Genomic DNA, 16,777 nt, shown 5'->3' on the forward strand with positions numbered 1-16,777 from the left:
TATAGCAGGCTTTTATTAGTGTTAGCAGAGGCAAATGATGCAAAAAATCAAGTATACACAGCATCAGCCAAAAAAAAAAAAAAAAAAAAAAAAAAAACCCACAACACATCTGATTTCGCTTATTCATTTTCTCCAGTAGTTTGTCTAGTTCTTCCTTGAATTTATTTAAACTGTAAACTTCCACAATAAAAAAGGAAAGTTTGTTCCAGCAATCAACCACCCACTGGCAAAAGGAAAACTTTCGCACATCTATTCCACGAGGATCCTTCCTCAGTTTGAATTTGTGTCCTCCATGGCCAAATTGATTGACAAGGCTCTCATCATATACTCCCTCCTGTTGTGTCTGGACAGAATTGTAAACACTTTGTCTGCAGATCTCCTTATGTTAATATCATTAGTGCCAACTTTTGCACATCCATATCACCTTTTGTGCACTTAAAAGATAATATTTGCTGCTCTATATCTCAACTTTTGCTCCTGGCAGATATATCCTGGTCCTATTCTGCCCATCATTTTACACAATATATTTCCCATTTCTTTTACAATAGAGTCACTGACAAGGACTAGCTCCTGTGGGACAAGTGCATTGGTGATTGCCAATTTGTTGCCTGATGCATGAGTTTGTTGCCTGATGCATAAAGTTCCCAACTTAACAGCTTTGCTGTTAAGTTGGGAACTTGATGAGAACTGATTGGGGCCCTCAATTTTAATTCCTTTGGGGACATCCTCCCTGTTCTTCAAGCTGTCATAAAGGCCCACAACAACGCTGAGTTGATGCCTTATGCCCTCATCCTCCTTACATTGTACACACAGAAAGACTTGGCAATATCGTGTCCCATTACTGATAGCTCTACGAACATCAAACATGCTGTAGATCTCATAAGGCTGTGATTTGGAGGATAACTGCTCCCCTCATTTCTCCCCAGAGCCATGCTGCTCACACTAGCTTGAGCCCTTTGCTTCACTGTTCTGGTCTGAGGCCTGATTTTCGTTCAAATTCAGTATACAAATTACTGAACAAATTATTACACTAAACAAATATATCTAATGCAGTAATGATGCATTGCATATATTTGTTAAATAGAGATTCAAATGATACAAAGGTTCTACGTATATTCAGTAGTAACATACAAAATCTTTAGCTAAATTAAAAAATAAAAAAAATAAATAACAAGCGTGACTAGGACTATAAAGGTACTTATTGATTACAACTTAATATGACAGTTAGATCAATAAAATGGCAAAATTCTTCAAAAACTGATCCATTTGTTGGAACTGAAAATTCTTTGACTATCACTTGGTCACTGTACTCTACAACAGTATCAAATACTTTTCTGAGATCTAAGTATGATGTCAAAATTATTTTTTGCATTCAGTTCCTTTGTTATTCTGTCATAGTATACATTCAGATTGTCAGGCAAGCTTGCCCATAAACAAATCCATGCTGGGACTGCAATATACCTGTTGTAGATGATCCTGCATTAACCAGTGACTCCATTATTTTCTCTGGAACAAAAGTTAAGCTATCAGGTCTGTAATTACTCCTGCCTCCCTTTGATTCTCTTCCCCTGTTTTGAATTAGAGATACATTTGCACATCTCCAGTCCATAGGGACTCATCCCCTCCCCCCCACCAAATCCGGAAAAGCTCACTTATTCATGGCTGAAAGTTTGCTTGTTTTGCTGCCCTCTTTAGACTGGATAGATCCATCCAACTCAGGTGCCTTTTTTCACTTTTATTTTTAACAATTTCTCCTTCACTTTTTCATTCAGCTCCCTGCCAGAATTTTACTTGCTTTTGGCATCCCCACCCCTAATAAATTCCTAATAAAAATACCCTTTTAGTATGTCAGCAAACCAAACAGGATTATCAACAGTTAAATAATTGATATCTAGTGAACCAATATGATTCATCCCCTTCCTTCTCTTCTTTCATATAAGGAAAGAAATCTTTGCTGTTTTTCTTTGCGTCTTTAGCCAAAAACTTCTCATAATATGTTTTAGCTTGCCTGTGCTCCTTTGTGATTTGATTACTTTATGTCTGCTGTTGGCTTCTGTAGCTTAGGTCTAAGCTTAAACAGTATTTCTTAGTTGGTATGAAAAGCCTATTACCTTCTATGATTTATTTCTTGAATGCTTCCCATTTAAAATATGCGTTTGGTGACTTCATTAGTTGGTCTTACCACATTGAATTTAAAAAATATCTGAGACTTCTTCACTTTGCGATTAGGAACTCCATTTGTAACAAAGCAGTAATGTATATGCAGTGCATTACATTTCAGGTGCATTGATTTTTTTTCTTTCTTTTTTCATGGTTAATAGAAGCAAAAAGTAAATGCAGTTATCTTATCAATTAATTATTATGATTATCTCAAATTATAACTTTATAGAACACTTAATAAAACTCTTTAGTTTTTTGTTGTCTAAATTCAGTGCAATTATTGCCATAGCTGAGTGGTCAGGCCTGAGGGTGCATAAGTACACATTCCTTGAGTGACTGGGGTTCAAGCCCGTGACTGATAAATATGGTGCTGTTCCTTATATTCTTTCTATTTTGTGAACTCCTCTCACAGTGTGGTCATCCGGAGTATAAAAAAAAATTATTTAATTTTTTATCTCTCTTTTTCTCTCTCTTTTTCTCTCTCCATATACTTATCTCTTCACAAGTGATATGATGTCCATGATTCTTGCATAACAGTACACATGAAGCATGCACAGATGATATAAAGCTAGCCGTATGGTTTAAATCTATGAATTTTTTTTTTTTTTTTGTATAAATTGCATGGAAAAAAAGAAATAATAATTGCCAGATTTCTATTTATCCAATTTTAATGAAATTTGGGATGGCACAACAAATTATTCTAAAAGATTTAAATATAAAATTTCGCAAAAATCTGTTCATTGAGAGTCAAGTTGTTACCTGTAGGTAGATGGATGGACATGGTGAAGACAATAAGATCTTATGCATATACACTGTGCTGCCACTTTATTAGGTATACCTACCTAGTAGCGTGTTGCGCTTCCCTTAGCCTTCAAAACAGCCTGAATTCATCTAGGCATGGATTGAACAACATGCTGAAAATGTTGTGCAGGAATGGAGTACCATGCAGACATGAGTATGTCACGCAGTTCCTTGAGATTTAACAGAGATGTAGGCCTGCAGCGAACAGCCCTTTCCAGCTCATCCCAAAGATGTTCAATAGGATTGAGATCTGTGGACTGAGTGGGCCACTGCAGCAAAGAAAAGTCATTGTCATGTTCCTGGAACCATTCCATAGTGATTCGGGCTTTGTGCACCAACGCATTATCCTGCTGGAAGTAACCATCTGACTGAGGATAAACTGTCAACATGAAAGGATGCACTTGGTCAGCAACAATGTTTAGGTACGATGTGGCATTCAGATGTGAATCTATGGGTATCATTGGACCCAACGTGTGCCAAGAAAACATTCCCCACACCATAACACAGCCCCCACCACCTTGCACAGTAGTCATCAGACATGATGGGTCCATGGAGTCATGTTGTTTTCACCAGATGCACCAGAAACTTCGACTCGTCAGACCAAGCAACTGTTTTCCAATCCTCGATAGTACAGTGCTGGTGTTGCTGTGCCCACAGGAGGCATGCTCTCTTGTTCTTCATTGATAACAGAGGTGCACGACGTAGCCATCAGCTGTTGTAGCCCATTCACGACAAAGTGCGACTAGTGGTCCATTGTGATATTTTGTTCTGCGCACCAAGGTTGTATTCTGATGTAATGTGTGACATTGTGGCCCATCTTTTTGCTTGCACAATTCTAGTCATCCTCCTCTGACCTCTCATAAACAAGCGATTTTCTTCCACAGGAGCGCCATTGAGAGGATGTTTTCCCTTCGTTACACCATTCTCGATACACTGTTGAAACTGTGGTGCGTAAAACGTTCAGGAGAACTGCCGTTTCAGAGATGCTTTGTCCAGCATGTCTTGCACCTACTACCATGCCACATTTGAAGTCTGTTAGATCACTCCTTTTCCCCATTCTTGCTATGGTTTGTATGCTTAACTACTATAAAGGTTGTTCTGCTGCATTTATATCCACAACTGTGGTCATGTGACTTGCAACGTTGTGGGACAACCATTTGTGTGCACAGTAGGGGTGTACCTAATAAAGTGGCAGCACAGTGTATATATATATATATATATATATATATGAATGCACCTAAAAATCATTGTGGAAGTGCAGAATGCACAGTGTTAAAATGGCACATCTTCAAATAGGTGGTGCGAACAAAACCTTAGAGAAAGCACTAGATTTGGGTATGATATTTAAATACCACAGGGGAGGTCCTATATTTGAATTGGAAGTCACATCAGTAAAACAAACTATCTAAATATCTTTTGAATTTTATTAAATATAACTATATGGTATGAGATGTAAGGTGAATATAATGAAAAAAAAAAAAAGTTAAAAACATCTTGTATACACATATTTGTGGTTCTAAACAATCGATAGGACTATTTCTGTTGTAAGCAATTGTCACTCAAATGATTTCAAATTTTCCTATTTTGTTAAAGGTCTTGAATATAAGCTGAGAATTTAAGATAGAGGTCATCAGAGAAAAGGAAAATATTCAAATATCAATCCAAAAATCATATTAGTGCTGATGTAGATGAATTATTCAGAATATATTTTTTTAATTATTGATTTTGCTCTCACTCAGTCAGTGAATAATAAATTATGAATGATGCATCATTCATAATTTCAGACTTTTATGCAACATTAGTTATTGAAAAATTTGGACAATGTGGATCTCATGATGTATTGAAAAGATCTTTATATGATTCAAAATATGACGACTTTTGTAATGTTGATGTCAATGATCTGATTAAGGAATTGAATTTCTGATTATTTCTACAAAAGAGCAGAAATAATCATAAATTTCAATATAGATTATCTCGTCAGAAAACTTTGTTTTATTATCATACAATCTCATTGATTGTATAGCTGTCATTTTTGTATTGCACATAAGTATGTATTGACCATTCTGATTCATCTGAGATGAGTACTAAAACTCTGGGATACTAGATCTTTGTCCAATATTTTTAGGTACTTAGTATTTTTACCTACATGAATTTTTTCAACACTGGTGTATTTGAATGAAATGCACAATATCAAAAATTGGTCTTGCATTCCTTGGTGCTTAATTAAGAATGATTTCATTTAACACCTTACTAGTTATTTTTTAATTCGTGTAGACCTTGGCTTATATGTGGATGGACAAGGAAAGAAATCGAGGGAAAAGGAGCTGATGTTTCCAGCATTACCTACTGGTATAAGTAAGTAATCTTATAAAGTTCATGATTAACTATATAATAGGTAAACATAAATTAAAATTTCAGTTTATTCTTCAAATAGCCAGAGGAATATGTGTATCAATATTTATAAAAGATATTTATTAACCCTCTAGTGCATTGTTTTTCAACTTTTTTGAGGCAACAGAACATTATGGAACAGATCAAAACTAGTAGATCATCCATTTGTGTATAAATGCTATTTTATTCATTCACTTTCATTTGACTGTACAAAATATCTTTGTCTTCATGACTAGAAGCAAAAATATTTACAATTAAATATTATCATAAGAATCTCTTTAAGTATAAATGCATGAGTATGTTTCTTTTTTATATTAAAATGTGTTTTTAAATGATATTACCAACAGCAAACTCTAAATAGGAAGCATTCAAGGAAGTAATTGTAGAAGCCACTAGCTTTTTACACCAACTAAGAGATACTGTTTTAGGTTTTCACCTAAATGGATGTTATATGAATTGACAAAACCCATGGTAGAAATAAAAATGCTTGGGATGCATAAGAATTATTAGGCAATAGAGATTTATATCTACTGTATATTTCTATACAGTTGATATAAACTAGTCTGCAATCAAGTCACAAAGGAGGTTAGGTAAGCTAAGACAGATTACAAAAAATCTCTGACAAAGAATGCAAAGAAAAGCAGTAAATACTTCTTTACTTATGTAAACATTAGAAGGAAGGTGATCAATCACATGTTCACTAGATATGAAGGTGCCTCCGTAGGCAGGTGGGAAGTGCATAGCACACGCTTCTTGATTAGACTGGGGTTCGAGCCCGTCACCACCAAATACAGAGGATGCGGAAAGGTCAGGGAATGACCACCGCATATCCCGGAGCCATATGGCCTTAGTTGCTAATGCTCCTAAAAACCAAATAACAAATAACTAGATATAAATGGTTTAAATGTTAATGATCCTGCTCAGGTTGTTGACAACCTGAGTGCGTATTTTGCATCTACATTCACACATCAGAAATTGTTTAGGATTAAGGATACCAGCAGTTCATCAAATTCTAATTAACAGCAAAATGGTTTTGCAATAACTGAGAGGTGAGTGGAAGAGAGATTGTTGTTACACTGCATTAGCAAAGACACATGATGCAAGAAAGCAAGCTTATATAGCATCAGCCAAAAAAAAAAAAAAAAAAAAAAAAACCCTTATTTCACCCATCTACTCGCCCCAAATATTTGTCAAGTTCTGCCTTGAATCTATTTAAGCTATCAATTTCTACAACGACAGATGGAAGTTTGTTCCAACAATCAACCACCCACTGGCTAAAGGCAAACTTCCACACATCTATTCTACAACCGTCTTTCCTCAATTTGAATTTATGCCCTCTCAGGCGATTATTCTGAGCAAGAGGAAGAATCTCATCAGCATTGAGCATGCTCAAACCATTCAAGGCTTTATACACCTCAATCAGATCACCTAGTTTCCAGGTGCCTAGTCTCCAGACACTGTAATTTGCAAAACTTAAGCCGTTCTTCGCAAGAGCAACTCTTGGTTCCATTCACTAATCTTGTTGCCCTTCTGTGTACTCATTCCAATAGCTCTACGTACTTCTTAAAATGAGGCCTCCAGACCGGTATACAGAAATCAAGGTGTGGTCTGACCATTGCCTTATACAAGGGGATAATTACCTCCTTATCCCTGCTAGAAAAATTCCTGTATATCATTGACAAGACACCATGAGCTACCCTTGCAGACCATCTGCACTGCTCAGAAAACTTCATATCTGCCTGCACAAGTACCCCCAGGTTCTTTTCATTCTCCACCACTGTCAGTGTGGTACCACAGAGTTGATACGTTAATCTGGGATTACTGCTTCCCATACATAGTACTTTACATTTGTCAATGTTAAACTTCATTTGCCACCTCTCAGCCCATTTGCTCTAGATCCTGTTGCATGGTTCTGTCATTAGTGTCATTAACAACCCTGCCAACCTTTGTATCATCTGCAAACTTGGACATTAAGCCTGATATACCATCGTCAATATCATTTATAAATACAGAAAACAACAATGGACCCAACACTGAACCCTGAGGGACTCCACTAACAACATTAGTCCACGAAGAGCAGTGCCCATTGATTACCACTCTGTCTTCTCCCATTCAACCATCCCTTAATCCATAGCAGCAATTTGCCTCCAATGCGACACTGCTTCAATTTGTACAGCAGTCTTCCATGTGCAACAGTATCAAAGGCTTTTCTAAGATCCAAATATATGATATCAAAGTTATTCTTTGCATCCAGTTCCTTTGTGACTACATCATAGTATCCAATCATATTAGTCAGACAAGACTTCCCCTTAACAAACCCATGCTGTGTCCAAGCTATAACAAGTCTTGTCTAGATGAACCTGCAATACTTCTTTAACCAGTGCCTCCATTAATTTCCCTGGAACAGAAGTTAAACTAACAGGTCTGTAATTACCTGTGTCTCCCTTTGATCCTCCTTTGTGGATTGGGGTCACATTTGCATCTCACGTCCATGGGTATTTCCACTGAGTCCAATGGAACTCTCGTAATTATGGCTAAGGGTTTGCTTACTTCCTTTGCCGCCTCCTTTAATATAACTGGATAGATTCCATCCACCCCAGATACCTTTCTTGTATTTATATTCAACAATTTCTCCTTCGCTTTACTCTCAGTTATTACAAGATTATCTAGCCTAATGCCACAGTTGAATACACCTCTGGCATTCCCATCCCTGAATAACTCCTCATGTTTGAATGTTGATGCAAAATATTCATTTAGATTGCTAGTTACGTGAGCAGGATCATCAATAGTTGAACCATCATATCAAGTGGACCAACCTGGTTCATCCCCTTCCTTCTGGAGTTTACATAAGTAAAGAACTCTTTACTGTTTTTCTTTGCATCCTTTGCCAAAGATTTCCCATAATCCGCCTTCGCCTGCCTAACCTCCTTTGTAACTTGGTTACAGACCAGCTTATATCTATCATAGGCTTCTGTGTCATATGTTAATTTATATGTATCCCATGTATATTTCTTCTCTGTCACATGTCTAATTAGTTCATCTGATATCCATTAGGCCTAAATCTTGAACAGTATTTCTTTTTTGGTATGAAAAGCCTACAAGCTTCCAAGATTAATTCTTTGAATGCTTCCCATTTTGAATTTGCTGTTGGTAACATCATCAGTTGGTCCCACTGTATAGAATTTAAATACTGTCTCAGACCATCGTAGTCGCCTTTATGAAAGCAAAAACCCTCTCCTTTACTCTTTATGGTGGTTACCTCTTTGAGTAAATCCCACTTCAGCATACTGTGATCACTGCCACCTAGTGGTTCCTTTATCTGCAGATTCTTGATGCATAAAGAATCATTACTGATAATCAGATCAAGAGTATTACTCCCTCTAGTTGCCTCCCGAACATGCTGATGTAGAAAACAATCATCCAATAAATCCACAAAAAAGCATTGCTAGTGTGTGAGTGACCAACCCACAAATTCCAGTCAATATCTGGGAAATTAAAATTAGCATTAGCATTAGTAGAGGCATTTGATGCAACAAAGCAAGCTTATGCAGCATCAGCCAAAAAAAAAAAAAAAACACACACCACTTCCAGTTCACCCCTCTGTTCATTCGGAATACCTGTCCAGCTGGGCGCCTTAAATTTATTTATGCTAATAACTTCCACAACAACAGGGGATGGAAGTCTGTTCCACTAACCAACTACTCACTGGCTAAAGGCAAATTTCTACACGTCTATCCTACATCTGTCTTTCCTCAATTTGAATTTATGCCCTCTCAGGTGATTATTCTGAGCAAGAGGAAAAATCCCATCAGCATTGAGCATGCTCAAACCATTCAAGGCTTTATACACCTCTATCAGATCACTTCGCTGGTGCTTAGTCTCCAGACACTGTAATTTGCAAAACTTAAGCCTTTCTTCATAAGAGCACCCCTTTGTTCCATTCACTAATCTTGTTGCCCTTCTCTGTACTCTTTCCAGCAGCTCTACATCCTTCTTGAAATGAGGCCTCCAGACCTGTTTACAGTACTCTATGTGTGGCCTGACCATTGCCTTATACAAGGGAATAATCACCTCCTTATCCCTTCTAGAAAAATTCCTATATATCATTGACAATACACCATGAGCTACTCTTGCAGCCTATCTGCCCTGCTCAGAGAACTTCATATCTGCCTGCACAACCACCCCCAGGTCCCTTTAATTCTCTACCACTGTCAGTGTAGTACCACAGAGTTGATACGTTGCTCTGGGGTTGCTCTTTCCCATATGTTGTACTTTACATTTGTCAATGTTAAACTTCATTTGCCACCTCTCAGCCCATCTGCTCAACCTTTCCAGATCCTGTTGCAGCAGTATAGTGTCAGTAGTGTCCTTGACAACCCTGCCAACCTTCGTATCATGTGCAAACTTGGACATCATGCTTGATATACCATCATCAATATCATTTATAAATACAGAAAACAATAATGGACCCAACACTGAACCCTGAGGGACTCCACTAATAACATCAGTCCACGATGAGCAGTGTCCAGTGATCACCACTCTCTGTCTTCTCCCCCTCAACCACCCCTTTATCCATAGCAGCAATTTGCCTCCAATGTCACACTGCTCCAATTTGTGCAGCAGTCTTCCATGTGCAACAGTATCAAAAGCCTTTCTAAGATCCAAGTATATAATATCAAAGTTATTCCCTGCATCCAGTTCTTTTGTGACTGCATCATAGTATCCAATCAAATTGGTCAGGCAAGACTTCCCCTTAACAAAACCATGCTGCGTCCGAGCTATAACTGAAGTCTTGTCTAGATGATCCTGCCATGCATTTTTAACCAGTGCCTCCATTAATTTTCCTGGAACAGAAGTTAAACTAACAAGTCTATAATTACTTGTGTCACCCTTTGATCCTCCTTTGTGAATTGGGGTCACATTTGCACTTCTCCAGTCCATGGGTACCTCCCCTGAGTCCAAAGAAGATCTCATAATTATGGCTAAGGGTTTGCTTACTTCCTTTGTTGCCTGCTTTAATATAACTGTATAGATCCCATCCACGCCAGGTGCCTTTCTTGTCTTTATCTTCAACAATTTCTCCTCCACTTTACTCTCAGTTATTACAAGATTCTCTAGTTTACTGCCATAGTTGAATACACCTCTGGCATTCCCCTCGCTGAATAACTCCTCATGTGTGAATGTCGATGCAAAATATTCATTCAGTTTGTTGCTACCTGAGTAGGATCATCAACAGTTGACCCATCAATATCAAGTGGACCAATCTGATTCATCCCCTTCCTTCTAGAGTTTACATAAGTAAAGAACTCTTTGCTGTTTTTCTTTGCATCCCTTGCCAAAGATTTCTCGTAATCTGCCTTCGCCTGCCTAACCTCCTTTGTAACTTGATTAGAGATCAACTTGTATCTATCATGGACTTCTGTGTCACGTGTTAATTTGTATGTATCCCATGCATTTTTCTTCTCTGCCATATGCCTCATTAGTTCATCTGACATCCATTTTGGCCTAAACCTTGAACAATATTTCTTAGTTGGTATGTAAAGCCTAGTAGCTTCCAAGATACGTTCTTTGAATGCTTCCCATTTTGAATTTGCTGTTGGTAACATCATCAGTCGGTCCCACTGAATAGAATTTAAATACTGTCTCAGTCCATCGTAGTCGCCTTTACGAAAGCAGTAACCCTTCCCTTTACCCCTAATTCTAGTTACCTCTTTGAGTAAATCCCACTTCAGCACACTGTGATCACTTCCACCTAGTGGTTCATTTATCTGCAGATTCTTAATGCATGAAGAATCACTACTGATTCTTCCCACTTCAGCACACTGTGATCACTTCCACCTAGTGGTTCATTTATCTGCAGATTCTTAATGCATGACGAATTACTATTGCAGTCGCAGCATGGACTTGTTAAGGAGTGCGCTCCCTCATCTGACCAATCTTATTGGATACTATGATGCAGTAAAAAAAAGGAAGAGGTTACAAAAATAATTTTGATATCATATACTTAGATTTCAGTAAAATTTTGATACTCTTGCTGATAAAAGACTGCTACATATTGGAGTAATATGGCAGTGAGGCAAATTACTGCTATGAATAAAGGGGTGGTTGAGTGGGAGAAGATGGAGGGTTGTTATCCATGAGTGCTGCTCTTCTTAGACTAATGTTATTAGTGCAGTCCCCCCCCACACACACACTGCTCACTGCTGTGACCATTTTTGTTTTCTATATTTATTAACGATATGAATGTTGACTGGATTGTTATTAATGAGAGTAATCAGTGTAAGCTACTGCAACAAGATCTAAAAAAATTAGGCAGATGGGCTGAGAAATGGCAATTGATGTTCAACATTGGCAAATGTAAGATACTGCACATGTATAGCAGGAATTCCAGTTTAACCTACGAATTGTGTGGTACTACACTTAGTGTAGTGGGGAATGAAAAAGACGTGGTGGTAATTGTGCAGGTATGAAGATGTGGAATTCTCTGAGCAGGGCAGATTTGAAGTTCCCTGAGCAGTTCAGACTGCTAGGACAGCTCATTGGGTTTTCCCAATGATATGCAAGAATTTTGTGCCAGCAGAGATCAGATGCAACGGTTTGTCTACATCTTGAGTATTGCATACTGGTGTGGAATCCTCATTTTAGGAAGGATGTGGACCTGTTCGAATGTATGTAGAGAAGTGCAACAAAAATAATGAGGGGAACTAAAGGATGCTTTTGCCAGAAAAAACTTCACTTCTGCAAATTGCTCTCTCTCTCTCTCTCTCTCTCTCTCTCTCTCTCTCTCTCTCTCTCTCTCTCTCTCTTGTTTAAAGCTTTAAATAGATTAAGCAAGCTCAGTGCTGATGGAGGCCTTCCTTATTGCTTAAACTACACCCATGAAGGAGTATAAATTTAAATTGAGGAAGGATAGCTGCAGCATAGATATGCCAAAGTTTGCCATTAGTTAGTGGGTAGTTGATTGTTGGAACAAATTCCTAGCAGATGTTCATCAGCTGATAGGAATTTGTAGTTTTGAAAAAATTCAAGGAAGGTCTATACAAACCATTAGAGTACATAGGCAGGTGTTATGGAAATGTTTTTTTTTTTTTTTCTTGCATAATTGGCCACTACTAATACTGTATTGAATAATAAGAAAAAATGATATCTAAAATAGCAGTTTTATTATCAAAAAGAAAATAAAAAACTATTTTCAATCTTCCCTTCTGATGTTCCAGTTTTCCCTCGTTTTGTGCAGTGATGTGAAGTGACTTTTAAGTTCAAACCAAAACTCACACAGTGCATGTCGTACATTGAAGCATAAAAAGTTTTTTTATGGCTATATTCCTCCAATTAATAATTAATGGTATCTAGACTAAAGGTGATCACAAATTACAACAATGGTATTAAAAAATTGTCTGAGCTATCATAGTAGTGTCTCATCTTTTAAATAAATGGCAGAGTGAATAGCTTTGGTGATGCCATTTGTTCGAAAGTAGAGATAACAATGCAACTTGTGGTTAAGGAAAATTTCAATCAGCTGTGAGCATTAAAAACATTATAATTACTCCACAATTTAAATGCTGCTATCTACAAAAAAAACAAGAGAAGATAGCCCTCCTACATTCATAATTTTGAATAGAAAATTATAGCATTAACTATTATCAACCCCTGTTGGCTGTGAGTGGTTATTGTGCATCCAAACTGACATACAATAAATCATTAAACATTAATGATAAATTATAAAACCTTGTGAAATAGCAAAACATTTTTCTGTTCAAATTTATGTCATAAAAATATGACTATAAAACAGGCTTTAAACAGTACCAAACATATTTACTAACACCAATATGAAGTGTGGTTCTGCTACATGAATCATATCAGTTACTCAGTTGTGAATAACCTCTGTATGCACGAGTAATACATGTCGACACTTCTAGTACACACTAGCAGTGTCAACATGTCCGTTACTTGAGTGTCAGGTTCCATGACAGTTGCCTAATTGTTAAACTGATATTTATGGTGAGGTTCGTAAGAATTCCATAGTTGCCATTTGCAGACGTGCTGAGTATTTTTCAACTTGACTTGTTCTAAATAAAAAAAACATTTGCTGCTATGGAAAAATTACTTAGAGAAACAGGCAAAGCTGAAACCTTTATGAGTAAATGCTGGTAGAGAGTGCTTTTAAAAACTACAAATGTTGAATAGCAAATAATCTTTGTACAAGTGTCTTCTACCACAAGTACCTGAAGGTTGTCAGGTCATATAAATATTTCAACTGCAAGCATAAGGAGGACATTTTCACACAGTTACCCATTTAACAGTATGCCTGTACAGGAAATGTTGCTAAAGATATAAATAATGCAAAAACTTCTGTCAGTGGCTCATTTCTTGACATTTCCTCAGTTTTTCAACCATGTTCTGGTCACAGATGAATCAAGTTTCACAAGAAATAGAATTCTGAAAACTCTCAAAACACTTGTATTCAGGCTAAGAAAACCACATAAACTATCAATACTCATTATCAACTTATCTTTTCCATTAATATTTTGTATGGTGTTCTAGGGACAGTCTCATTATCCTTTATTTTTTATTTTTTACCAGCAAGGCTTTCTGGAATGGCATATCTACATTTTTTGAAGAACAGATTGTGGGAACTATTGGAAAACATATGCTTTGAAAATCAGCAGAGGATATGGTTTATGCATGATGGTGTGCCAGCCCACTTTCCCAGTGATGTTTCCAACTTTTTAAATACAGAGTACAACAGTCGATAGATTGGCTAGAATGGTCCTATGCAATGGCTAAGATCACTGTCTGTGGTTTATTTTATACATATTACCACACAAGATGAACTGAGAAATTGCATTGTTTGCTGCTGAAACCATTAATAATAGTCCTGAAATGAAAAGACACATCAAGGATTTTTTGCCCTGAATGTCACATTGAACAAAATGAGGGTCACTTTAAACATCTGCCTTAGATGTTTTCCTTTTAGGGATTTATTTTGGTTTCTTTTTATGTTTTGTAATTTATGATTAATTTTTAATGTCTCAGAAATAAACAATTTTGAGATCTATTTATGGGAACTTTTTTCTTCTTATTTTTAGTTGTAATGAATGCTCCTGCATATGTTCCATGCAATTTTGAAACACACTGTATATGTATATATGATGTGTCAGTTGAAAGGCATCAGGGATACCTATGTTTTGCTTATATTTAGGTTTAGACTGTTATCTGGGCCTTTTTTTTTTTTTTTTGTCATATTTGGGCTGAAATTTTTTGAATTTTTTGTTAAAATTAGCTTAAGTGTAATTTGGATTTTATGATTAGATTTTATATTTTTACATTTAGATTTTATAATTTATAAATTTAAATTTTGCCTCATCATTTACTTTTTTCTCAATGGAAAGGTTGTTCCTCATTTTCTGTTTAGTCTAAAAGCATCATTAGTACATGTCTGAAAACAACATAAACTGATTTTATTAAATTAATTATTATTTTTTTTTTATGCTTGCTTTTCAGTATGCATGTTTTGTGGTGTAGAACAAAACATGCATACTGTTTGAAGGTAATGTTTGAAGGTAATGTGTTGTGCCTCCACACACTACAACCAATTTTTTTTTCATAAATAAAATAAAATAAAATAAAATTTTTACTTTCATTTCATATTTCTGAAATAATGCATAATGATAACATTATTATGCATTATTTCAGATACATAATAATGTTTTTAGACTAAACTAAGGACAGGGAACAACTTTCCTGTTGAGAAAGAAAACAGATAATTAGTCAAAATTTTTAAATTTAGAAGTCATAAAATTTAAATGGTAATACTTAATCTAATTTTAACATGAAATTCAAAAATTCAGTCCAGATATGACAAAAAAAGGTCCAGACAACAAATAGGTTAAACCTAAAATAAGCGTGATAGATGACCCCAGTGCCTTTTAACTGAAATACCTCTCTCTCTCTCTCTCTCTCTCTCTCACTCACTCACTCACTCACTCACACACACACACACACACACACACACACACACACACACACACACACACACACACACACACACACACACACACACACACACACACACACACACACACACACACATTTTATAATTATGAAACTCTTAACTTTATTTTTGTAATTTTGGAGCTTACAAACTTCTGAATAGCTTCATATAATATGCCATGTGGCAAGTCATATTGAATAACATTATTTTCACTTTGAGATAGTTGAGGACATGATAATAAATGCAGGAATAACTAATATGGTAATGAAACACACCATACTATATTTTGTGAACATAATTTAGACAATTTAATATTTAATTAATTAATAATCATATATTACAATACTTAAAACTTTTTGAATCTATTGTTCCTTCTTCTGTGGATAAATAGTCAAAACTTGTTTACATATTTACATAATTCTCTTACTTTGGTTACATCTTGCCAGATGCAAAAAAGATAAAAAGAATAAGGAGACAAGGAAGAAATAGTCTTGAGACAATGAGATCAGGAGATCAGAGGTCTGTCAGAGATTGGATGCCAAGAAATCCTCAGAAATCGGCTGCTTTCGCTTTGCTGCAAGCTATGCTAAACATTCGAAGAATGTGGGGGAGGCAGATCATGTGGCTCATTCTTTTCTCTCTGGTTATGATGTCATGGTTGCAAGCTGTTGTTTCATACTACCTGTCACACAACATCATTTATTTTGCTGTAATGGTAGACTGAGTTTTCTTGAATACTGTGATGTATAGATTTAATCCTTAGTTTTTGTCAGATGGCTTGGTGTCTGTTGGTCATATCCATTGTGATTGCACTAGAAGAAATTTATTCAGATGGTGACCATGCAATGTTTCTCTTAACTGTTTATCAACAGTCCTTTTGGATGTGGAATACTCATTCCTCCTCCTCCACCTCCTCCTCTGCTGCTGCTGCTGTTGTGCCCCTCAATGTGGGCACCTGTACATGATGAGGGGGACCTCCGAGTGATGCTTCTGGGCTTCCAGATTAGCATCACTGGGATCCAATGCCCATACTTTGGTTCCAGGGTTACATCATTGGAATCCGGTGTGTGCAGCTGTGCACCATGACCCATGGAAACTCAGAAAAAAAAAATAGGATCCTGGTGGTTGAGGGGCCCAGCCTTAATACACCACTTTTTTAGCCCCTGCTTCAACAAGATGGGAGGTCCTGGACCAGTCCGACTGGGATCAATCAGCAGGTAGTTCTTACTGCTAGGATCAACTGCATTCCAATAAGTCTCCCTCCCTTTGGTCCTGGGACGAGATCAAAGCTTATTGGAAACATGGGTATGATGCTCCTGAGTGAACTTGACATTCCATTCGTGTACACAGTACCTGCTAGTTCATGAGTGGGCGTTCCCCTCGTTGGGCTCTGTGGTTGGTGAGGTACTTAGGGCATCTGAAATTTTTATC

At 36.8% G+C, this 16,777-nt stretch overlaps 1 protein-coding gene across 1 annotated transcript in view; it reads left to right on the forward strand.

Moving 5' to 3' along the window:
• LOC150088463 (serine/threonine-protein kinase Genghis Khan-like) overlaps positions 1-16,777 on the forward strand; it is a 905,682-nt gene that overhangs the window by 776,012 nt on the left and 112,893 nt on the right. The window contains exon 39 of the mRNA XM_090370169.1: positions 5,236-5,316. Within this exon, the coding sequence (XP_090226295.1) occupies positions 5,236-5,316 (81 nt within the window). The remainder of the gene's footprint in view (positions 1-5,235; positions 5,317-16,777) is intronic.

The sequence above is a fragment of the Mastigoproctus giganteus genome, chromosome 3, assembly GCF_048544385.1.
Source record: "Mastigoproctus giganteus isolate SK-2022 chromosome 3, ASM4854438v1, whole genome shotgun sequence".
Lineage (NCBI taxonomy): Eukaryota > Metazoa > Arthropoda > Arachnida > Uropygi > Thelyphonidae > Mastigoproctus > Mastigoproctus giganteus.